Below are 16,407 nucleotides of genomic sequence, written 5' to 3'. Positions count from 1 at the left end.
ATTGGTAGGAAATGAGATAAGTAAGAAAGACTGTAAACTTTTTCAATACGCAGTTACAGCAGCGAGAATACTTCTGGCCCAAAAATGGAAACAGGAAGAATTACCGACGGTGGAAGAATGGAGACTGAAATTGACTGATTATGCAGAATTGGACAAACTAACAGGGAAGATTCGGTATCAACGAGACCAAAAGTTCATCGAGGACTGGGGAAGATTTACAGATTATCTGAAAGGCATATGTGATGAACAGATAACATTTGTTGGTTTTCAAGAGACTCTGTGAAAAACAGAGGAATATTGTTAAAAAGAAAATAAGAGGAGGGAAGGAGATATCTAAAGGCAATACTAAGTTAAGAAATGTGTTAATAATATTGATGCAAACGAAAGATCGGCAAAGGAGCTGAGGGAAGTCAAAAAAAGAGATGAATGTGTGATAACATGTGAATTGATTGTATAAAAAAATGGTTGGTTTGTTTGTTTTTTCTTTTGTGGAAAATGAATAAAAATATTATTTTTTTTAAAAAAGGAATATTCAAATGGCATATTTGACTGCCAGTCCCTAACTTCTCCATTCATGGGGAGTCTGTGAGCGCTTCATCTCATGGGCTCTAGAGAATCTATGGGGCATCGCCAAGAGAAAGATGAGAGACATGAGACCGAGCAATGCAGAAGAGCTGAAGGCTGCTATTGAAGCATCCTGGTCTTCCATAACACCTCAGCAGTGCCACAGGCTGATAGCATCCATGCCATGCCGCATGCCATGCCATGCATGCTTCTACTTCTCAGAGGTCCAATATTGCTCTATTTGCAGTCCTTGTTTTGCTGATTTCATTTAATATTCTAATTTTCTGAGATTGTTAATTTGGGGTTTTCATCAGCTGTACACCATGATCATCACAATTATAACAAATAAAGGCTTGACATATCTCGCTTGGCATGCCATGAGTCTATCTCATATATTAGTTTCAGCTGAATTACTGAAATAAATGAACTTTTCCACGATATTCTAATTTTCCGAATTTCACCTGTACTCCTAATTTGAGAGGGAGTGGTGTTCATGGAGGGCTATTGGTTTTGGAACATCAATTCAGTGTAGAGACTATGGCTGAACATCCCACCGAACAAGACCTTGCTAAGGTGGTCAAGAATCCCATCAGCAAAAGTGTGAAGCCATGGAACCTCCAGATTATGTCCTTTTAACAGCTACAGTGGTACCTCGGGTTAAGAACTTAATTCGTTCTGGAGGTCCGTTTTTAACCTGAAACTGTTCTTAACCTGAGGTACCACTTTAGCTAATGCGGCCTCCCGCTGCCGCACGATTTCTGTTCTCATCCTGAAGCAAAGTTCTTAACCCGAAGTAATATTTCTGGGTTAGTGGAGTCTGTAACCTGAAGCGTCTGTAACCTGAAGCGTCTGTAACCTGAGGTACTACTGTACAGCTAAAGTGAAGAAAAGAAAGTTGCTTTTAGTAATTTTGGAAATTTAAGGCAGAAGAAGCAGGAAGATGGGGAAGTGTATGCATGTTTGATGGATTTGGGACCGGCATCTGGAATTGGATCAAAGAAATGGTTTAAGCCTGGTTTAGATATCAGAGTATATGATGGTGATGATCTAGACAGACTGAAACAGATTGAAGATTCAGAAGTTACCATGAGGCAAATAGAAGCATTTTCTGAAGGCATTAAGAAATTGACTTACATGTTAAGACAAAATGCTGCAAGACTTTGCTACTCACTCTCCTAGTGCCAGTATAACAGATGAGGATTCAATTGTGGTCCCACTCACAGTGACCCCTTCCCCGGGAGTAAGACCTAGTCTAAGGTGAACAACCTGGACAAGGAAACGTTTTGGGATTTGAAATTGGCCACAATTCCAGATGTAGGTAAGATTTGACTTCGGTATTGGGTGTGTGATCCTCCCAGCCTACTGGTGGAGGGCTGAGGCATGAGAGTCGATCATGGGATACTGGGTCCATCACACTGAAAGAAGCTCTATGGCCCATCTGCCGCACGCCTTGGCTTCTGGACAGAGACTTCCAACTAGACCCTTCCAATGGGGTACCCCTGTGATTGAGCTGTTCAGAGGTGGGGATGAGGCACCACTTCACCCCAATGTAAGACGAAGGATTCCACCCCAAAGCCCAGACCCACCAAAGTTGTGACTATTGCTGTGGGGAAGCCAAAACCTGCAAATGGGGCCAATCTGTTTGCCGGTAAATTCCATCCTGGCTCCAAAGAGAACCACAGCAGACAATTAAAGAACCACAGCAAAGCCATAATTGCATAGCCTAGAAGAGAAACCATTACTATAGAACAAGCCCCAAAGCATGAATATGAGGGAGGGAAGGGAGGGGGTGATCACAGTCCTGAGGTCAGGGGCAGCTGGCCTTTTAAGGCCAAAGAGCAGGCCAGAGTGAAACCTGCTCCACTCCGGTCTGCTCCCAAGCCCCACCTCCAAGGCCTGGCTTGATTGGCCAGAATTTAAAATTGGGACTGGCAGGAACTACCATCTTCCTCTTTTTCTGGAAGAATAGCACTGAGAAACTATTATTTACCAATTATTATGCAGTCTCCTTGCTGTTTTAATTATTGGAGAGGGGGGAGTACCATAGCTGTCACCTTTTCCCTTTTCTTGCGAGGAATCCTATTCGGAATAAGGGAATTTCCCTTTAAAAAAGGGAAACATTGACAGCTATGGGGAGTACTATTCCAGTACCTCTTTTGTGCAAGGGATCAGTCATCTTACAGTGCTGTTTGTAAGCTTTTATGCCATATCCTGTGAACTACTGCCTTGGCATAGCTAAGGACCTTCATAGCTAAGGAGGGATTTGAGCCTTGAGTTTCCTACATCTAATACCAACATCTAGCTACCATGCTAGAGATAAATGTGCTTTTCAGTTGCAGGTACTGTTAGGCAAAGTGTTTATTTTATTAGGAAATTAGTCCACCATGATCCCTAAATTCACATAGCTTAAATGTGACAGCCTCTTCTAAGGCCTTTGGGGTGCAGTACTTGGTGATTAGGGGGTAATTCCACCCCCGTCCCATGTTCATCTATTCCTTCTGCAGTGATTACAGGGAGGGGAAGCTATTAATTATTTCCTTTCCTATAGCAGGCATGTTGGCCAATTGCTGAAGCACTGGTAGTCCCAAATGACAAACTTACATTCAGAATCTACTCACAGGCCATAATAGTTTGTCATTTTTTCTTTTATTGTAATTAGATAGAAAGAAAGTGCTTTGGGTAACTAAGTTGGAGATGCCACAGCCCTTTTTATTTGGGGGAGAAGGTTCAGCACCGGTAAGAGTATGTTTTTGTCCATGATGGCAGATTCAGTCAGTTTCTCTGGATCTACAGGTACTTTTTCCCTTTTTTTCTTGAGGTGTGAGCGGAATCAGAGAGCTGGTTCAGCAGTTTTTATGATATGTCCCATTCTTCTCACTCCTTCTTACTTTCTGAAAGGAAGAGATGGGGCTTCTGTAGTTGCATGCTCTACATTTTACAACCAAGTCCCTTAAAATTATATTTGCAGTGTCTTTTTCAATAGATTGGTCTCAGAAACACTCCTTCAGATTTTCCTCCCTCTTTTATAGCCTCCTCACTCATTGTGCTTACGGCTGAGGAAGTTATCCAGCCATCCTTGTTTGATACAATATTGTATAACAAAACGCCTTATTTTCATAATTTCCTCTATTGGACTCCTCCAGCTAGGCAAAGACTTCAGATTCTGTGGATATTTCCATCTGTAATACCCTTCCTGGCACAGTTCCTTCTTCTTATGAGCCTTCTTGGCAAGGCAATAGCAATCAAGCCTTGCTTTCCATTCTGGCCTGGCAGCAGAATTATTAAAACTGTGGAGGCTTCTGGTGCAGGAAATTGTGCCATTTTCTTTGTCCTCATCCGAATTATTGCTTGGTGTCTGGCACCATGTCATGGAACCAGTCAGAATTGGTACCATATTTATTTATTATTTTCCAGGAAACAGCAAACACTGAGCAACAGCACATAGAGGACAGCAGCAACTTTTGCCCCTTCTTAGCATGAAGTGTACTTGGGAAGGAAGAGACTTTAGATATCAATGGAGTTGTGTGTCTGTGGATGCTGTAAAAGTATAGTAGTTACTATGGGGAAGGAAACAGGAATGAAAGGGTGCAGGCCAACTGAATTTATAAAATTGGCTTCTTCATACCATGCCTGGATTCAAAAGAAGCCCCCCAAGTGGTTGTGTGAATTGGCCCCATATTGACCGAAAACAAAGGATAGTGAGAAACTGAAGTATCTGTTGTTTCTTTTCTTCCAAAACTTGATGAAATTGCATTTGTTTAGGCCGAATTGCTGCTATCAAGATGAATGTATTGCCAAGGATGTTGTTTTTATTTCAAACACTTCAGGTTTTGGACAAAACGGAGTGCTTCCAGAAGTGGCAGAGAGACATTTCTAAGTTTGTCTGGCAGGGCAAAAAGCCCAGAATTAAGTTTAAGATTTTAACCGATGCAAAACAAAGAGGGGGCTTTGCCCTGCCAGACTTAAAGTTGTATTATGAAGCCGCAGCGTTCTGCTGGCTAAAAGACTGGCTACTTCTTGAAAACACTGATGTGTTAGATTTGGAAGGGTTTAACAATGCCTTTGGATGGCATGCATATTTATGGTATGACAAGGTTAAAGCAAATAAGGCCTTTAAGAACCATATTGTCAGAAAATCATTGTTTAATGTCTGGACAAAATATAAAGACTTGCTGGAAAATAAAACACCAAGGTGGCTTTCACCTTTGGAAGCCAAGGCCCGAAAAAGACCCAATATGGAGGCTAAATGGCCAAAATATTGGGAAATACTAGAAAAGGATGGAGACAATTGGAAATTGCAGTGTTTGGAGAAAATGAAAGACAAAGTGCGAGATTGGTTACATTACGCTCAGATTAAAGAAGTTTTTAAAAATGATAAGAAATTAGGGTTCCAGGTGGAGAAATCGAAATTAGAAACAGAATTGCTAGAACCAAAGATTAAGGTACTTTCAAGGATGTATAACTTGCTGTTGAAATGGAATACACAAGACGAAACGGTTAAATCGGCTATGATAAGGTGGGCACAGGACATTGGGCACAATATCATGTTTGAGGACTGGGAGAGGTTGTGGAGTAATGGATTGAAATTTACTGCATGTAACGCTCTGAAAGAAAATGTAATGAAAATGATTTATAGATGGTATATGACCCCAGTCAAACTTGCCAAAATTTACCACCTGTCTGATAATAAGTGTTGGAAATGCAAAGAGTGTGAGGGAACGTTCTTCCACCTCTGGTGGACTTGCCCTAAAGTGAAGGCGTTCTGGGAAATGATTTATAATGAACTGAAAAAGGTATTTAAATATACCTTCACTAAGAAACCAGAGGCTTTCCTTTTGGGTATTGTCGGCCAAGGGGTGGCAAAGAAGGACCAGACATTTTTTATGTATGCAACAACAGCAGCAAGGATACTTCTCGCAAAACATTGGAAAACTCAAGATCTACCCACACTGGAAGAATGGCAGATACAACTGATAGACTACATGGAACTGGCTGAAATGACCGGCAGAATCCGTGACCTGGGAGAAGAGAGGATTGAGGAGGACTGGAAGAAATTTAAGAACTATTTACAAAAGTATTGTAATTTGACTGAATGCTAAATAAGATGCTAGATCAAAATAACTGAGCACCACTAAATTTAGAAGTTTTTAAGAAAATAAGTAAGACTGTGAAATTTAGCTCCTTCTGAGAATTATAAGATTATGAAATATAGAAGGGATATAAGAATTTAAATAAGATGATAAATTGCTGACAAAATGTTACAACGATGAAAGTGGGAGCGGGAGATGTGAGGAAGTCCAAAGAAAATGTGAAAATATGTTAAGATCAATGTTATATTGCTTATTATGTTTATTTTTATTGTAAAACCTAATAAATTGCTTTAAAAAAGAAAAAAAAGAAATTGCATTTGTTATTAGGGTTGTGCTTGAAATGATAAAAAATGATCACCAAGGACAAGTCTCCTGTAGCTTGTAACCTGCTGGTGCTAGTTAGACTGTAATTTGCAAAGACAGCAATATTCTAAAAGGGTACACCTGAAGCAATTCCCACAAAATAGTCTATCTGAAGCGTCACTGTCTTGGGAATATATAGGAGCAGAAGAGGTGGGGGAGACTTAATTATTTACTTAAAGAATAAATTGTTTTTCCATACAAAGGAAAGTTCTAAGGAATTCTGATTTTTCTCATAAGCTTTGTTCTGACAATTTAAATAAGATGGCAGAGTAGTAGTCAGGTTGCAATAATTTTTTTAAAGGGTGAGGTTGAAGCCCTAAGGAGCGAAGCTGCAGGTGTCTTCCTCCGGGGAATTTATAATACCTGCTATTTGTTGCATTCAGGGCCCATTTTAAAGCCAGTTCCCCCACGCACACAATTTCTGCTTCTGAAGAATGCGTAAGAGCCTGGAGGACGTGATCTCTGGCAATTAATAGCAGGATGGAGGGGGATGAGTGGGCTCACAGGAAAGGATCTTCCCTTTGCAATTTGAATGGTAGGATTTGAGTGAGAAACTTCATAAAATAATTTATGGAGATCTATATGATATAGCCTAGGAAAAATGTTTATATCTGTATATAAAAAGAGAAACATGAGTTGGATCCAGATATCCTATGTTGAGTTCTGGTCACGGCCAGGACTATCCTAAGTAACCAAACGCAGCTTTTGCAGATTTCATTTTCACCCTACATCCTCCTACACTGATCTCCTCTGAGGGGACCCTGTGGAACAGTCTTGGAGGTGGCACAGGAGCTTGTAGGGATAAAGTGGAATTAGTGGGAGTTGGCTTTCCCACACACACTTTTTTAGCTGCATCCTCACAGAGCTAATGCACATTTTTTCTGTCCTGTGTCTTAATGTGCATTGAGATATATGTCAGTGTAACCATCCATACTGTTTTGAAGCAACCCAACATGGATAGTACTATACCAAGCTTTCCAAATAAATGGCATAAGTCAGATTCTATAGTAGAATAGTGGCAGATTTTCCCTTCAAACTTAAGGCTTCTAGATCAACACATTGCTGTAGCTTGTGTAGTTCAGATATAAAAATAATCCAAAGTCTGTGCAACAACTCCCCACCCCCAAACCCTAAAATCATTTTCCTGATAATGTAAAGTAAATATGGATATTTTTCCTTGTTTTCTACAATTTATTCTTCTACTCATACAATTTTTGATAATTCTGGTTTTGCTATGGTTCAGGAAAGACAAAGGACACCAAACCCTGCTCTTAAGATAGTACTAGAAATCTTGTTCCAGACACCTCTAAGTTTCTAAGATTACACCCAACATCAGCCACTTGCTGATCATAAGATCTAGAAACTTGATATTTAAAAAAATTATCAGGAAGCTGAATGCTGGGGTCACTGCTCCAATCTACATTACTATGGAATGTTTTCTGCATTCCTATGGAAATTGCCAGGACTAGCAAAAAGAAAAGGGATAGTGATAACTTTTTAAGTTATTTATTTCTCAGTTTTTAGAGAGAATCAACCAAGTGTTTAAGAAAAGTCCCTATTAAGTTTGAAAGCAGCACAATCTCCTGATTATTTCAGTATATGTATAGCTGGACAAGGGGGCAGGTGAAGGGCCCCAACATCTTCACACAAGGGTTGATCACAGGCTGCAGCTAGGCTTTTGCTGTTGTGCAAATTTAATACAGTTTTAAGCAATTGCTTCAGATGTCCTTGCAAACAAAATGTTGCACAATGATTGTTAACTGACTCATATTAATATAGAAAAAGAGAAGCGAGGTTGTTAAGCAAGCTGCTTATGAGGCATGAGTGGTTGCAATCTGCTCTGTAAGTTCACACATATGTTTGGATGTTTCCATATAAGTCAGTGAAGTGCTGTTGTAAATTAACAAAAAAGGAAATGAATATTTTTGTTTAAAAACAAGGCAGAAAATTGAAGTGGAGACCTGCAAAAAGTATAACAGTATTTTCTTCCGAGTGTGCCTAAGGGGAAACCCTCTGAACTGCAACTATAGCGGATTGTATTCCGTGATGAAGCTTCTTGAGGAACCCTCGGAATAGAACATTTCTATCCATTTGGGTGTGGTGCTTGACTGTTGGGGCAGCCCTTGTTTTGAGCTGTTTTTTAGAGACAGGTCAGTTCACTTCAAACATTTTTTTAAAATATGGATGCGGAGAACAAAGCTACCTCTTTTCAGAAAAGGCATGTCAAACTCTTGTAACCCACCAAGACCTTCTTTTTCTATAATGATGGGGGGGGGGATGTTACGCCTTCCCAGTACTTTACCCCTGAATAATGTAGTGCTTCTTTTGAGAGAGAAGATTAAGGCTTACTGATCTTGGGGCAGAGGCTTGAATCACTCACTGGTAAATGAAAGGCTGAGTCATACATTTATTATTATTATTATTATTATTATTATTATTATTATTATTATCTCTCCCATGACCACAGCCTGAAGAATTTCTGACGTAAATTTATCACTGCAAACTCAGGGAGATATCTCTAGAATCCTATACATCACGCATTGCATTCCGCCCCCCCCCCCCCCGTCTACTGCTTTCCCTTGTGACTAACAGGTGTCAGCAACCTTTTTCAGCTGTGAGCCAGTCCACCGTCCCTCAGACCATGTGGTGGGCCGGACTATATTTCTTTAGGGGGGGGGGAAATGAACGAATTCCTACGCCCCACAAATAACCCAGAGATGCATTTTAAATAAAAGCACACATTTTATTCATGTAAAAACACCAGGCAGGCCCCACAAATAACCCAGAGATGCATTTTAAATAAAAGGACTCATGTCAAAACATGCTGATTCCTGGACCGTCCGTGGGCCGGATTGAGAGAGAGATTGGGCTGCATCCAGCCCACGGGCCTTAGGTTGCCTACCCCTGGACTAAAGTAGGAGAGAATGAGAAAGAAAGAGGTAAGGCAGGGATAGGGAACATGTGATCATCCAGATATTAATGAACTGCATCTCCCATCATCCCCTGAACATTGGCCATGGTGACTGTGGCTGAGGGAATCAAACAACATCTGGAGGACCACATGTTCCCCCATCCCTGGAGAAAGGAAACAGACGGTTATGGAACAGAGTATTAGTGAATGAACTCAATCAGTAAAGTGTAACCGGTTCTAGAACTTAGAGCTGTCTTGTTACATAGAATCCTACATCTTCGCCCCTCCTCTCCATCTCCATAAGAAAGAGGACTTTTCCTTTTATAGGAATACTGAAAATTTGGAGATGGTAGCTTATGTATTTCTACGGAGACGATGCCCCTTTGCAGCTGCAGACCTGGATAACAACACAGTAAGGTAGGAATCAGAACCTAAGAGAGAGGCATTGGGACCTGATGCCACTAATAATAAACATTTGAGCTGCCCTGATTTTAAAGGGGGGCATGTTGAGAAGCCCTCATCTCTGGCCTAGGCAACACTTCTACCAATGAAAGAAGAACAAATTCTGCTTCCTTAACTCCCTCCCTGGTGATTTTAGCACATTTTGCTCATCTTCCAGGTCAGATTGTTCCTCCAGTGACCTAATCTGGGAAGAATAGCTCCCCACATACCCAGACTGATCTTCTCTCAACCACAGGCAGCAAAATCATGTGGAGTTCCTGGCAAAGGGATTTCCATGTATTTTTTAAAAAGGAAAGAAAATATATTTTACTAGATAGTTTGTAGAGCTTTCTCTCTCCTTGAGATCCTAATTGGAGCACATTTAGGAATGGAGAGTTGAGGGCTTTTGTGCACATCTCAAGCCTGCCAACAATCATATGGCAGCAAAGTCAGAGGAGGCCTTCCACCATTCCCATATCTAAAGGCTCACTATATAAACCAGTGTTCTCAGAGCACTGGAATATTCATTGAGGAACCTTGCTCTCCCCCCCCCCCCATTGGCTTAGTTAACCTGGTTGAGACTTAGAGTAGGGCCTTCTCAGTGTCAAACTCCTTGCTAGGGAAACTCATGTTAGCCCATCATTATGGGTTGGTTTGTTTTTAGATGGCAGGCAAAGGCATCTGGGGTGGAATTATTTATTACCTGTACAGTCGTATCTTGGTTGTCAAGCTTAATCCGTTCCAGGAGTCCATTCGACTCCCGAAACTGTTTGAGGACCAAGGTGCAGCTTCTGATTGGCTGCAGGAGCTTCCTGCACTCAATTGGAAGCTGCGGAAGTCCCATCAGGCATTAGGCTTCCGAAAAACATTCACAAATTGAAACATTCACTTCCAGGTTTGCGGCGTTCAGGAGCCAAAACCTCTGAGTACCAAGGCGTTCAACAACCAAGGTACGACTGTACAGCAAAAAGATTCTAGAGAAATAGTTTTTAACATTGGTTTTATTGTGTTAAGTTCTGTTGTAAACTGGACTGAACAATAAGCTATTTCAAAATGCAGTGGATGAATTTTAGATATCAAATATTCCTAGGAATACAGTGGTACCTCTGGTTACGAACTTAATTTGTTCTGGAGGTCCGTTCTTAACCTGAAACCCTTCTTAACCTGAGGTACCACTTTAGCAAATGGGGCCTCCCGCTGCCACCACACCGCCAGCATGCGATTTCTGTTCTCATCCTGAGGTAAAGTTCTTAACCCGAGGTACTACTTCCGGGTTAGTGGAGTCTGTTATCTGAAGTGTTTGTAACCCAAGGTGTTTGTAACCTGAGGTACCACTGTATATTTTTATCTTGTTAAAAGAATGCTATTTTTTGTGCTCACTTGAGCAACTTGAACCTAGTGAACCAACTGAAGTCAATGTAGTAAAAGGGCCCATCCTACCAGTACCCTGTGCTCATATTTTGAAACCAAAACAACAGCTGAATGAGTCAAACACAACCAGGCAGTTTAGCTTCTACCTCATCTGTGGGAACAAGTGATTTTGTCCTTGTGGCTATGCTGAGCATTCTGTTTGGTGGTATTATTTGCTTATTCCCACCTGGGTATATGACACCAGACGAAACACCATTAATTGCTTCTGAAACAATGCAGAGAACTGTTTAGACTAAGTTTCCTTTTCTAATTTTCTCCTTTTCACTAAGTATCCTAAGAGACAGAGCTGACCTTTGCCAGAATTACAAAGAGCACCCAGCTGGGTCTGTACACATTTCTTAGGAAACAGGTTGAGAACAAATCTGACTCACCGTCAGTGCTCTAGAAGCTATTACAGTAAATCCCCTTCTTCTGCTGACTTCAGCAGAACAGTTTCAAATCTGCATCCTAGTTGAGGATGCAGCACCATAGGACTAAAGAGCTTTTTAAAAAGAAAATAAGGGTTGGGAGACAAAATCAAACAAACCATTAACCGGTGGCTCTGGGACCCTTAATTTATTACACATGAAGTTTATGTCCAATTTTCTCTGGATTTGGGCCAAGGTTAAGAAATTTCCCTTAAATCAAATACCTTGACTTTCTCATTACAATTGGAAAGCAAGTAAGGATGGAGTCATTTTCAGATCTGGCCAGTGGAAACAACAGAAAAAGCAAAGAGAAATTTCTAGAAGATTGGTATTTGGCTAAAAGGTGACCTGTGCCTATGCAGGTGTAGCCACAGGTAAACTCTTTAGGCAAATGCTGCTTAGGACAGTTACTGTTGCTGCTATTTTATTATTTTTAACTAAAGAGTGTTCTTAATATCAGAATTCTTCCAGCTCCAATGTGATATATTGTGAGATACCACAGTTCCCAATTCTATCTCAGTATAGCATTCCTGTGTTGTTAACATGCATCTCTGATCATACATGTAGCCTTACATGAATATTTACTTGTATTGTCAATGGAAGCACACTATCCAAGATTTTGGGGCTACCTAGATAAGGCACAACCAAGGCCATCATCTAATTTGCCTAATTGTACAGAGGAGAAGGAAGAGAGATAAAGAGAGAGAATTACTGCCGCTATGTGAGAGGGGAGGGCCCTAGGCTGCAATAGAGGCTATAGTGGGGCAAGCTTGAAATGTAAATGAGGTGGAATTGAGTATATGAGGGCAGAACAGAGAGGCAAGAGAACAAGATCAAGGGAAATGAGAAAGAGAGATTGAAGCACCAATCTGTTCCAGAGAGGAAAGAAGGAACCAGAGCTTTCGCACCAAGGTTCATGGTGACCTGGGAGTTTAAAGTTAGGACTGGATACCAAAGGTTCTAGGAGCATCTTGCTACAAATCATGGGTGTCATGCTGCCTCTTCACTAGAAAACCGGACCACAGGTTAGTTTTCTCTTCCATATAGGTAAAGGCTGTGGTGGGAAGTAAAGGTAGGCATGTCTTCATAGGCTCACCTGAATGACCCATGGTATCAGTTTCCAACAAATTGGGTTCCCTTTCAAGCCTATGTTCATAGCCACAAGAGCTGGCAGCTTACTATGTAAATTTTAAAGTAGTAAGCTTTCTTGGGACCCTGAATTTTGCAACTAATACAACATTCTGGGCTTTATTTTATCCTTGCATGTAATCACAAGATACACATAGTTGGGTATGTATAGCCATTGTACGTGTGATACTGTGAATGTTCTAAGTGTCCTTCTGATCTGGAAATACTTTTACATTCCTTCAGACTTAAGCATTTGCACAGTTATACGTTATCTGTCCATATTATTTCTCAATACATCTGCTGACTCTATGTGGCAATTTTCCCCACAGCAGCCTTTATAGCAGCAAGTCACTTAAATAACTTCCAGCTCCTTACCTAAGCTTATGTTCTTTTTCCATTACATCTCTCATTCATTTTCCAAACAATTCTGAATTCTCCTTTTTCCCTTTCTTTTTATTTAACACATAAATTAGTGCAAGTCATTGTGTACTATATATAGCCCTCCTGTCTGTTTTCCATATGCTTTGACCTTGGCATGCTTCTTTTCAGCATTCCAGCCTAATTCAAGTCTCCCTCTCTCCTCCTGCACGCATGCACTCTTTTTTTGCTTTTTTAAAAAAAAGGAAATGGACTATATTGAATTCAAGAACCAAATAACTGACAACTAAAGAAAAAACACTGTTTGAGTACTGTTTTTTGTTTTTAAGTGTAGGGGCTAAATTACTGGCATAACAGTATATTTCTGGCATGTGACAGGAAGGCTGAGTGCTGGGGAACTGAATGGAAATAGAGCCTAGAACTAGCAACTTCCTGTGTTCCAGTGCACTGAGGTACAAAGCAGTAGCTGAGGAAGTGAGTATGTGCTCATACTGGCTAAATAGCTGAGGAGAATATGTACTTATGCTAGCTACCGCTAGGAGGCAGCTTTCAAAAGAGGGACCAGTTTGATCTGAGCAGTGTAGGCACAAGCGGCTTCTAGTGCTCTCCGCACTTATGACTCTGGTTTGCACCAACATTTATGTCTGGAGTCTCTACACCTATCCCACACAGATTACCGTATTTTTCGCTCTATAAGACTCACCAGACCACAAAACGCACCTAGTCTTTGGAGGAGGAAAACAAGAAAAAAAAATTCTGAATCTCAGAAGCCAGATCAGCAAGAGGGATCGCTGCGCAGTGAAAGCAGCAATCCCTCTTGCTGTTCTGGCTTCTGGGATAGCTGCGCAACCTGCATTCGCTCCATAAGACGCACACACATTTCCCCTTACTTTTTAGGAGGGAAAAAGTGAGTCTTATAGAGCAAAAAATACGGTAAGCCCGGCCTCTATCAGCAGCCACATCAAGAGGCCAGGCCCAGTCCTCCATTGACTACCATCTGTTAGTGGCAGCCGAATTATCAAAGTGTGACTACTACTACATTGGGGGAAAGGGAGGATTGATGCTGTTGGGAAGCAGTGGGTCTAACAAACAGAGGACCAAGAAGGAAGGTTAAAAAGAAAATGCCTCAGAAAGGGATGGGTGGAAGAGGCTGAGGACTGTAGGAACCTTGGCAAGGAAAGGGTTGAGCATCAGAAGGTGTAAAAACTTCATACAGAAACTATGCAGAGGCTGGGAGCAGGCAAAACTGCTGAAGAGTCAAAGACTTCACTCGCATCTCAAATAGTGTAATATTGCAGATAGAAGCATTTCCTGCCATTTCTAATGGGTTCCATTCTAATCAACAGTAGTATTACAGGCTGACAGCAATATCTATTTTTCTGTTATTTCTATTAAGAAAGGGATGTTTTCTCCATCTCTGGAAAGAAAGAGTTGTACTCTGTTTTGATGGAGAGGACAGATCCATGGTTTTCAAGGATTTTGATACAGAAGAAAGTGATAAAACAGTGTTTTCTTGCATTCTCTGTTGAAGACAGGGTGAGTAGGGCTCAAAAGGCACAGTTAGTTTACAAATGAGTTCCTAAAGTTTTAGTACATTTCCAGTTCAAAATGATGAGAAGAAAGTAAGCTGCAATCCTATACACATTTACTTGGAAGTAAGTCTTACTGAACTTGGTGACTTCTGAGTAAACATGCACAGAATTGCCCTATTGATCTTGCATCATTTGTGATGGCTAGAATGAGGAGAAAAGAGCATTCTCAGACTATTTTATATATAAAAAGGTCAATATATTCATTTGCTGTGATAAATCTGTCTCAGAATGTATAATATATGCCACATCAATAGAATTCTGGGCCCTTCCAAAATTTGTGGATTTTATCAGAACAGTACTGAGCTATTTGTGGATTTTTGCAGAACAGTTCTGATCCAAGATTAAAATTATCATTTCCAGATGATTTACAGAAGGACTAGAATCATTTCTAGTCCTTGTTTTAGAAGTTTAAAAAACCCTAGCCTTGAACACCCCCACAAAGCTTATAAATGGCAGAAATAATGACTGCTTTGCTGATCGTATTTTAAAGGATCTATAATAGTTCCCTTCCCATATGTTCTCCAATGCAAGGAGTGTCACCTCCAAAACAACACAGGCCACTTTAGTCAAGAAAGGATCACCCAGGGCATATTGCATAACCCTCTCAGAATCTTGCTTTTTGCGGGATGCTTTGATGGAGAGAGGGGTCTGGAGGATGAAGATCACTTCCAGGCTAGAACAAGGAGCCCTATTGTTTGCCCAGCTCTGTGTTGGTTTTTGTTTTCTCTCATTCATTACAGCATGATCAGATCACAGCTGGCCTAAGGATATGCTTTCCAGTATGTTTAAGATTTGGAACAGTCCCAGGTTTCAGGAACACATGGCAGGGAAGAGAGGGCATCTGTGATACTGAGTGGAAAGCAAATTTCTGCTTTTCTTCAAACTGAATTCTCCTTCAGGAAGAACGAGATTCTGATTGGCTGGCGGTCCTAGTCAGTGAAAAAAGGACAGTTAACTGTCAAGTGTGGAGAAAGAACACCATTGGGAAAGTCAGTTGATGATGGCTAAGACCAGTAAAAGCTGAGGCAAAGTGGGATAGCTGAGGTCTAAGCTGGTCCTGCCCAGTGTGATAACTATACTTTGCTGGTCAGTATCAAAGGAAGGGAGCCAGAGGCTGTATTAGACTAACAGGCTGTCGATGTGTAAAGCTAAACTGTCCAGGCAGTCCTAAGTACACCTGGAGGAAATTTGGTGTCAGAAGCAGATTGTATCCAGTTACTGGACCGAGTTTTGAGTGAATTTGGCTGGGTTAGAGCTTTAGGTAATTGGACCTGAAATAAATGCCTCTGATAGGCAGGTTTCAGCAACCAAATCTATTGAGTGCTTAGAAATGATAATCAAGACCCTATAGTAAACGTCAGTACTTTAATGTACAAAATATCCCTTTAATGAACCATCTTAGCTAATAGTTCATTCTTTCTCCAGTGTGGGAGTCAATCTCACACCTAAACCTATTATACTAAGCTACTGGGAGGTTCTAAAAGCATTCTAAGGGAATGGGTCACAGCAAAACAAAACAAAAAAAGTCACCACAGAATTCTGAGTTATTGTAGCAAGGAGTTCCATAGAACTTGAACAATAAAAATTAAAGAAGCACTAATATCTAAATGTGTATTTATACAAAGTGGGACTGAGGAAACATTTCCCCATAGGCCTTCAAAAGGCTTAGTAAAGAGTTGCCAGGAGAAACACACCTGGCCAATTGTGCTCAACAAAAGGTGGGGAAATGGAAAAAAGAACTTCCTTTCTTTCTAATTTTCCCTAATCCTAAATAGTGTCATAAAAAATAGAAATTATACCCATATAGCCAGTCTCTTGCTTGACTATTGCTGAGTTAGTTTCTCCTGGACCTATTTACTGCTGAGAGGGGATTCCTTTTTGGCATATGGTTTCTGAAATATAAACAGAGCAGCAAAGAATGCCTGGGGTGAGAGGGTAGAGAGAGGCACGAGGCAGGGAGGTGCTGGTACAGAAGAAATTCACCCTACCTGCAATTTGCTTGCTGGAGTTTATATCTCCAACTGGAAAATCACAAGCTGCCAAAAGAAAAGAAAAAAGGAAAGAAAATAATGTCGTGGTGGTATCCTTTATTGGGCAAACTT

At 40.8% G+C, this 16,407-nt stretch overlaps 1 protein-coding gene and 1 long non-coding RNA gene across 5 annotated transcripts in view; one reads left to right on the top strand and one right to left on the bottom strand.

Moving 5' to 3' along the window:
• The window catches only part of LOC308473605, a 128,751-nt gene that overhangs the window by 24,825 nt on the left and 87,519 nt on the right, over positions 1-16,407 (bottom strand). Inside the window, exons 10-12 of the long non-coding RNA XR_013984105.1 lie at positions 16,294-16,341; positions 14,363-14,446; positions 9,173-9,325 (exon numbers count right to left, since the gene is read on the bottom strand). This is a non-coding gene — a long non-coding RNA (uncharacterized lncRNA). The remainder of the gene's footprint in view (positions 1-9,172; positions 9,326-14,362; positions 14,447-16,293; positions 16,342-16,407) is intronic.
• Positions 1-16,407, top strand: part of RAD51B (RAD51 paralog B) — a 322,140-nt gene that overhangs the window by 270,341 nt on the left and 35,392 nt on the right. The window contains exon 11 of one of the 4 annotated variants that reach the window (XM_080994167.1): positions 54-503. The exons of the other annotated variants lie outside the window; for them this stretch is intronic. Within the exon in view, the coding sequence (XP_080850293.1) occupies positions 54-283 (230 nt within the window). The 3' untranslated portion in view covers positions 284-503. Of the gene's footprint in view, positions 1-53; positions 504-16,407 lie in introns of those variants that run through there. 4 annotated transcript variants of the gene reach the window in all.

The sequence above is a fragment of the Podarcis pityusensis genome (genome assembly GCF_964106645.2).
Source record: "Podarcis pityusensis genome assembly, chromosome: 1".
NCBI lineage: Eukaryota > Metazoa > Chordata > Lepidosauria > Squamata > Lacertidae > Podarcis > Podarcis pityusensis.
This window is presented reverse-complemented; position numbering and strand designations above follow the sequence as displayed.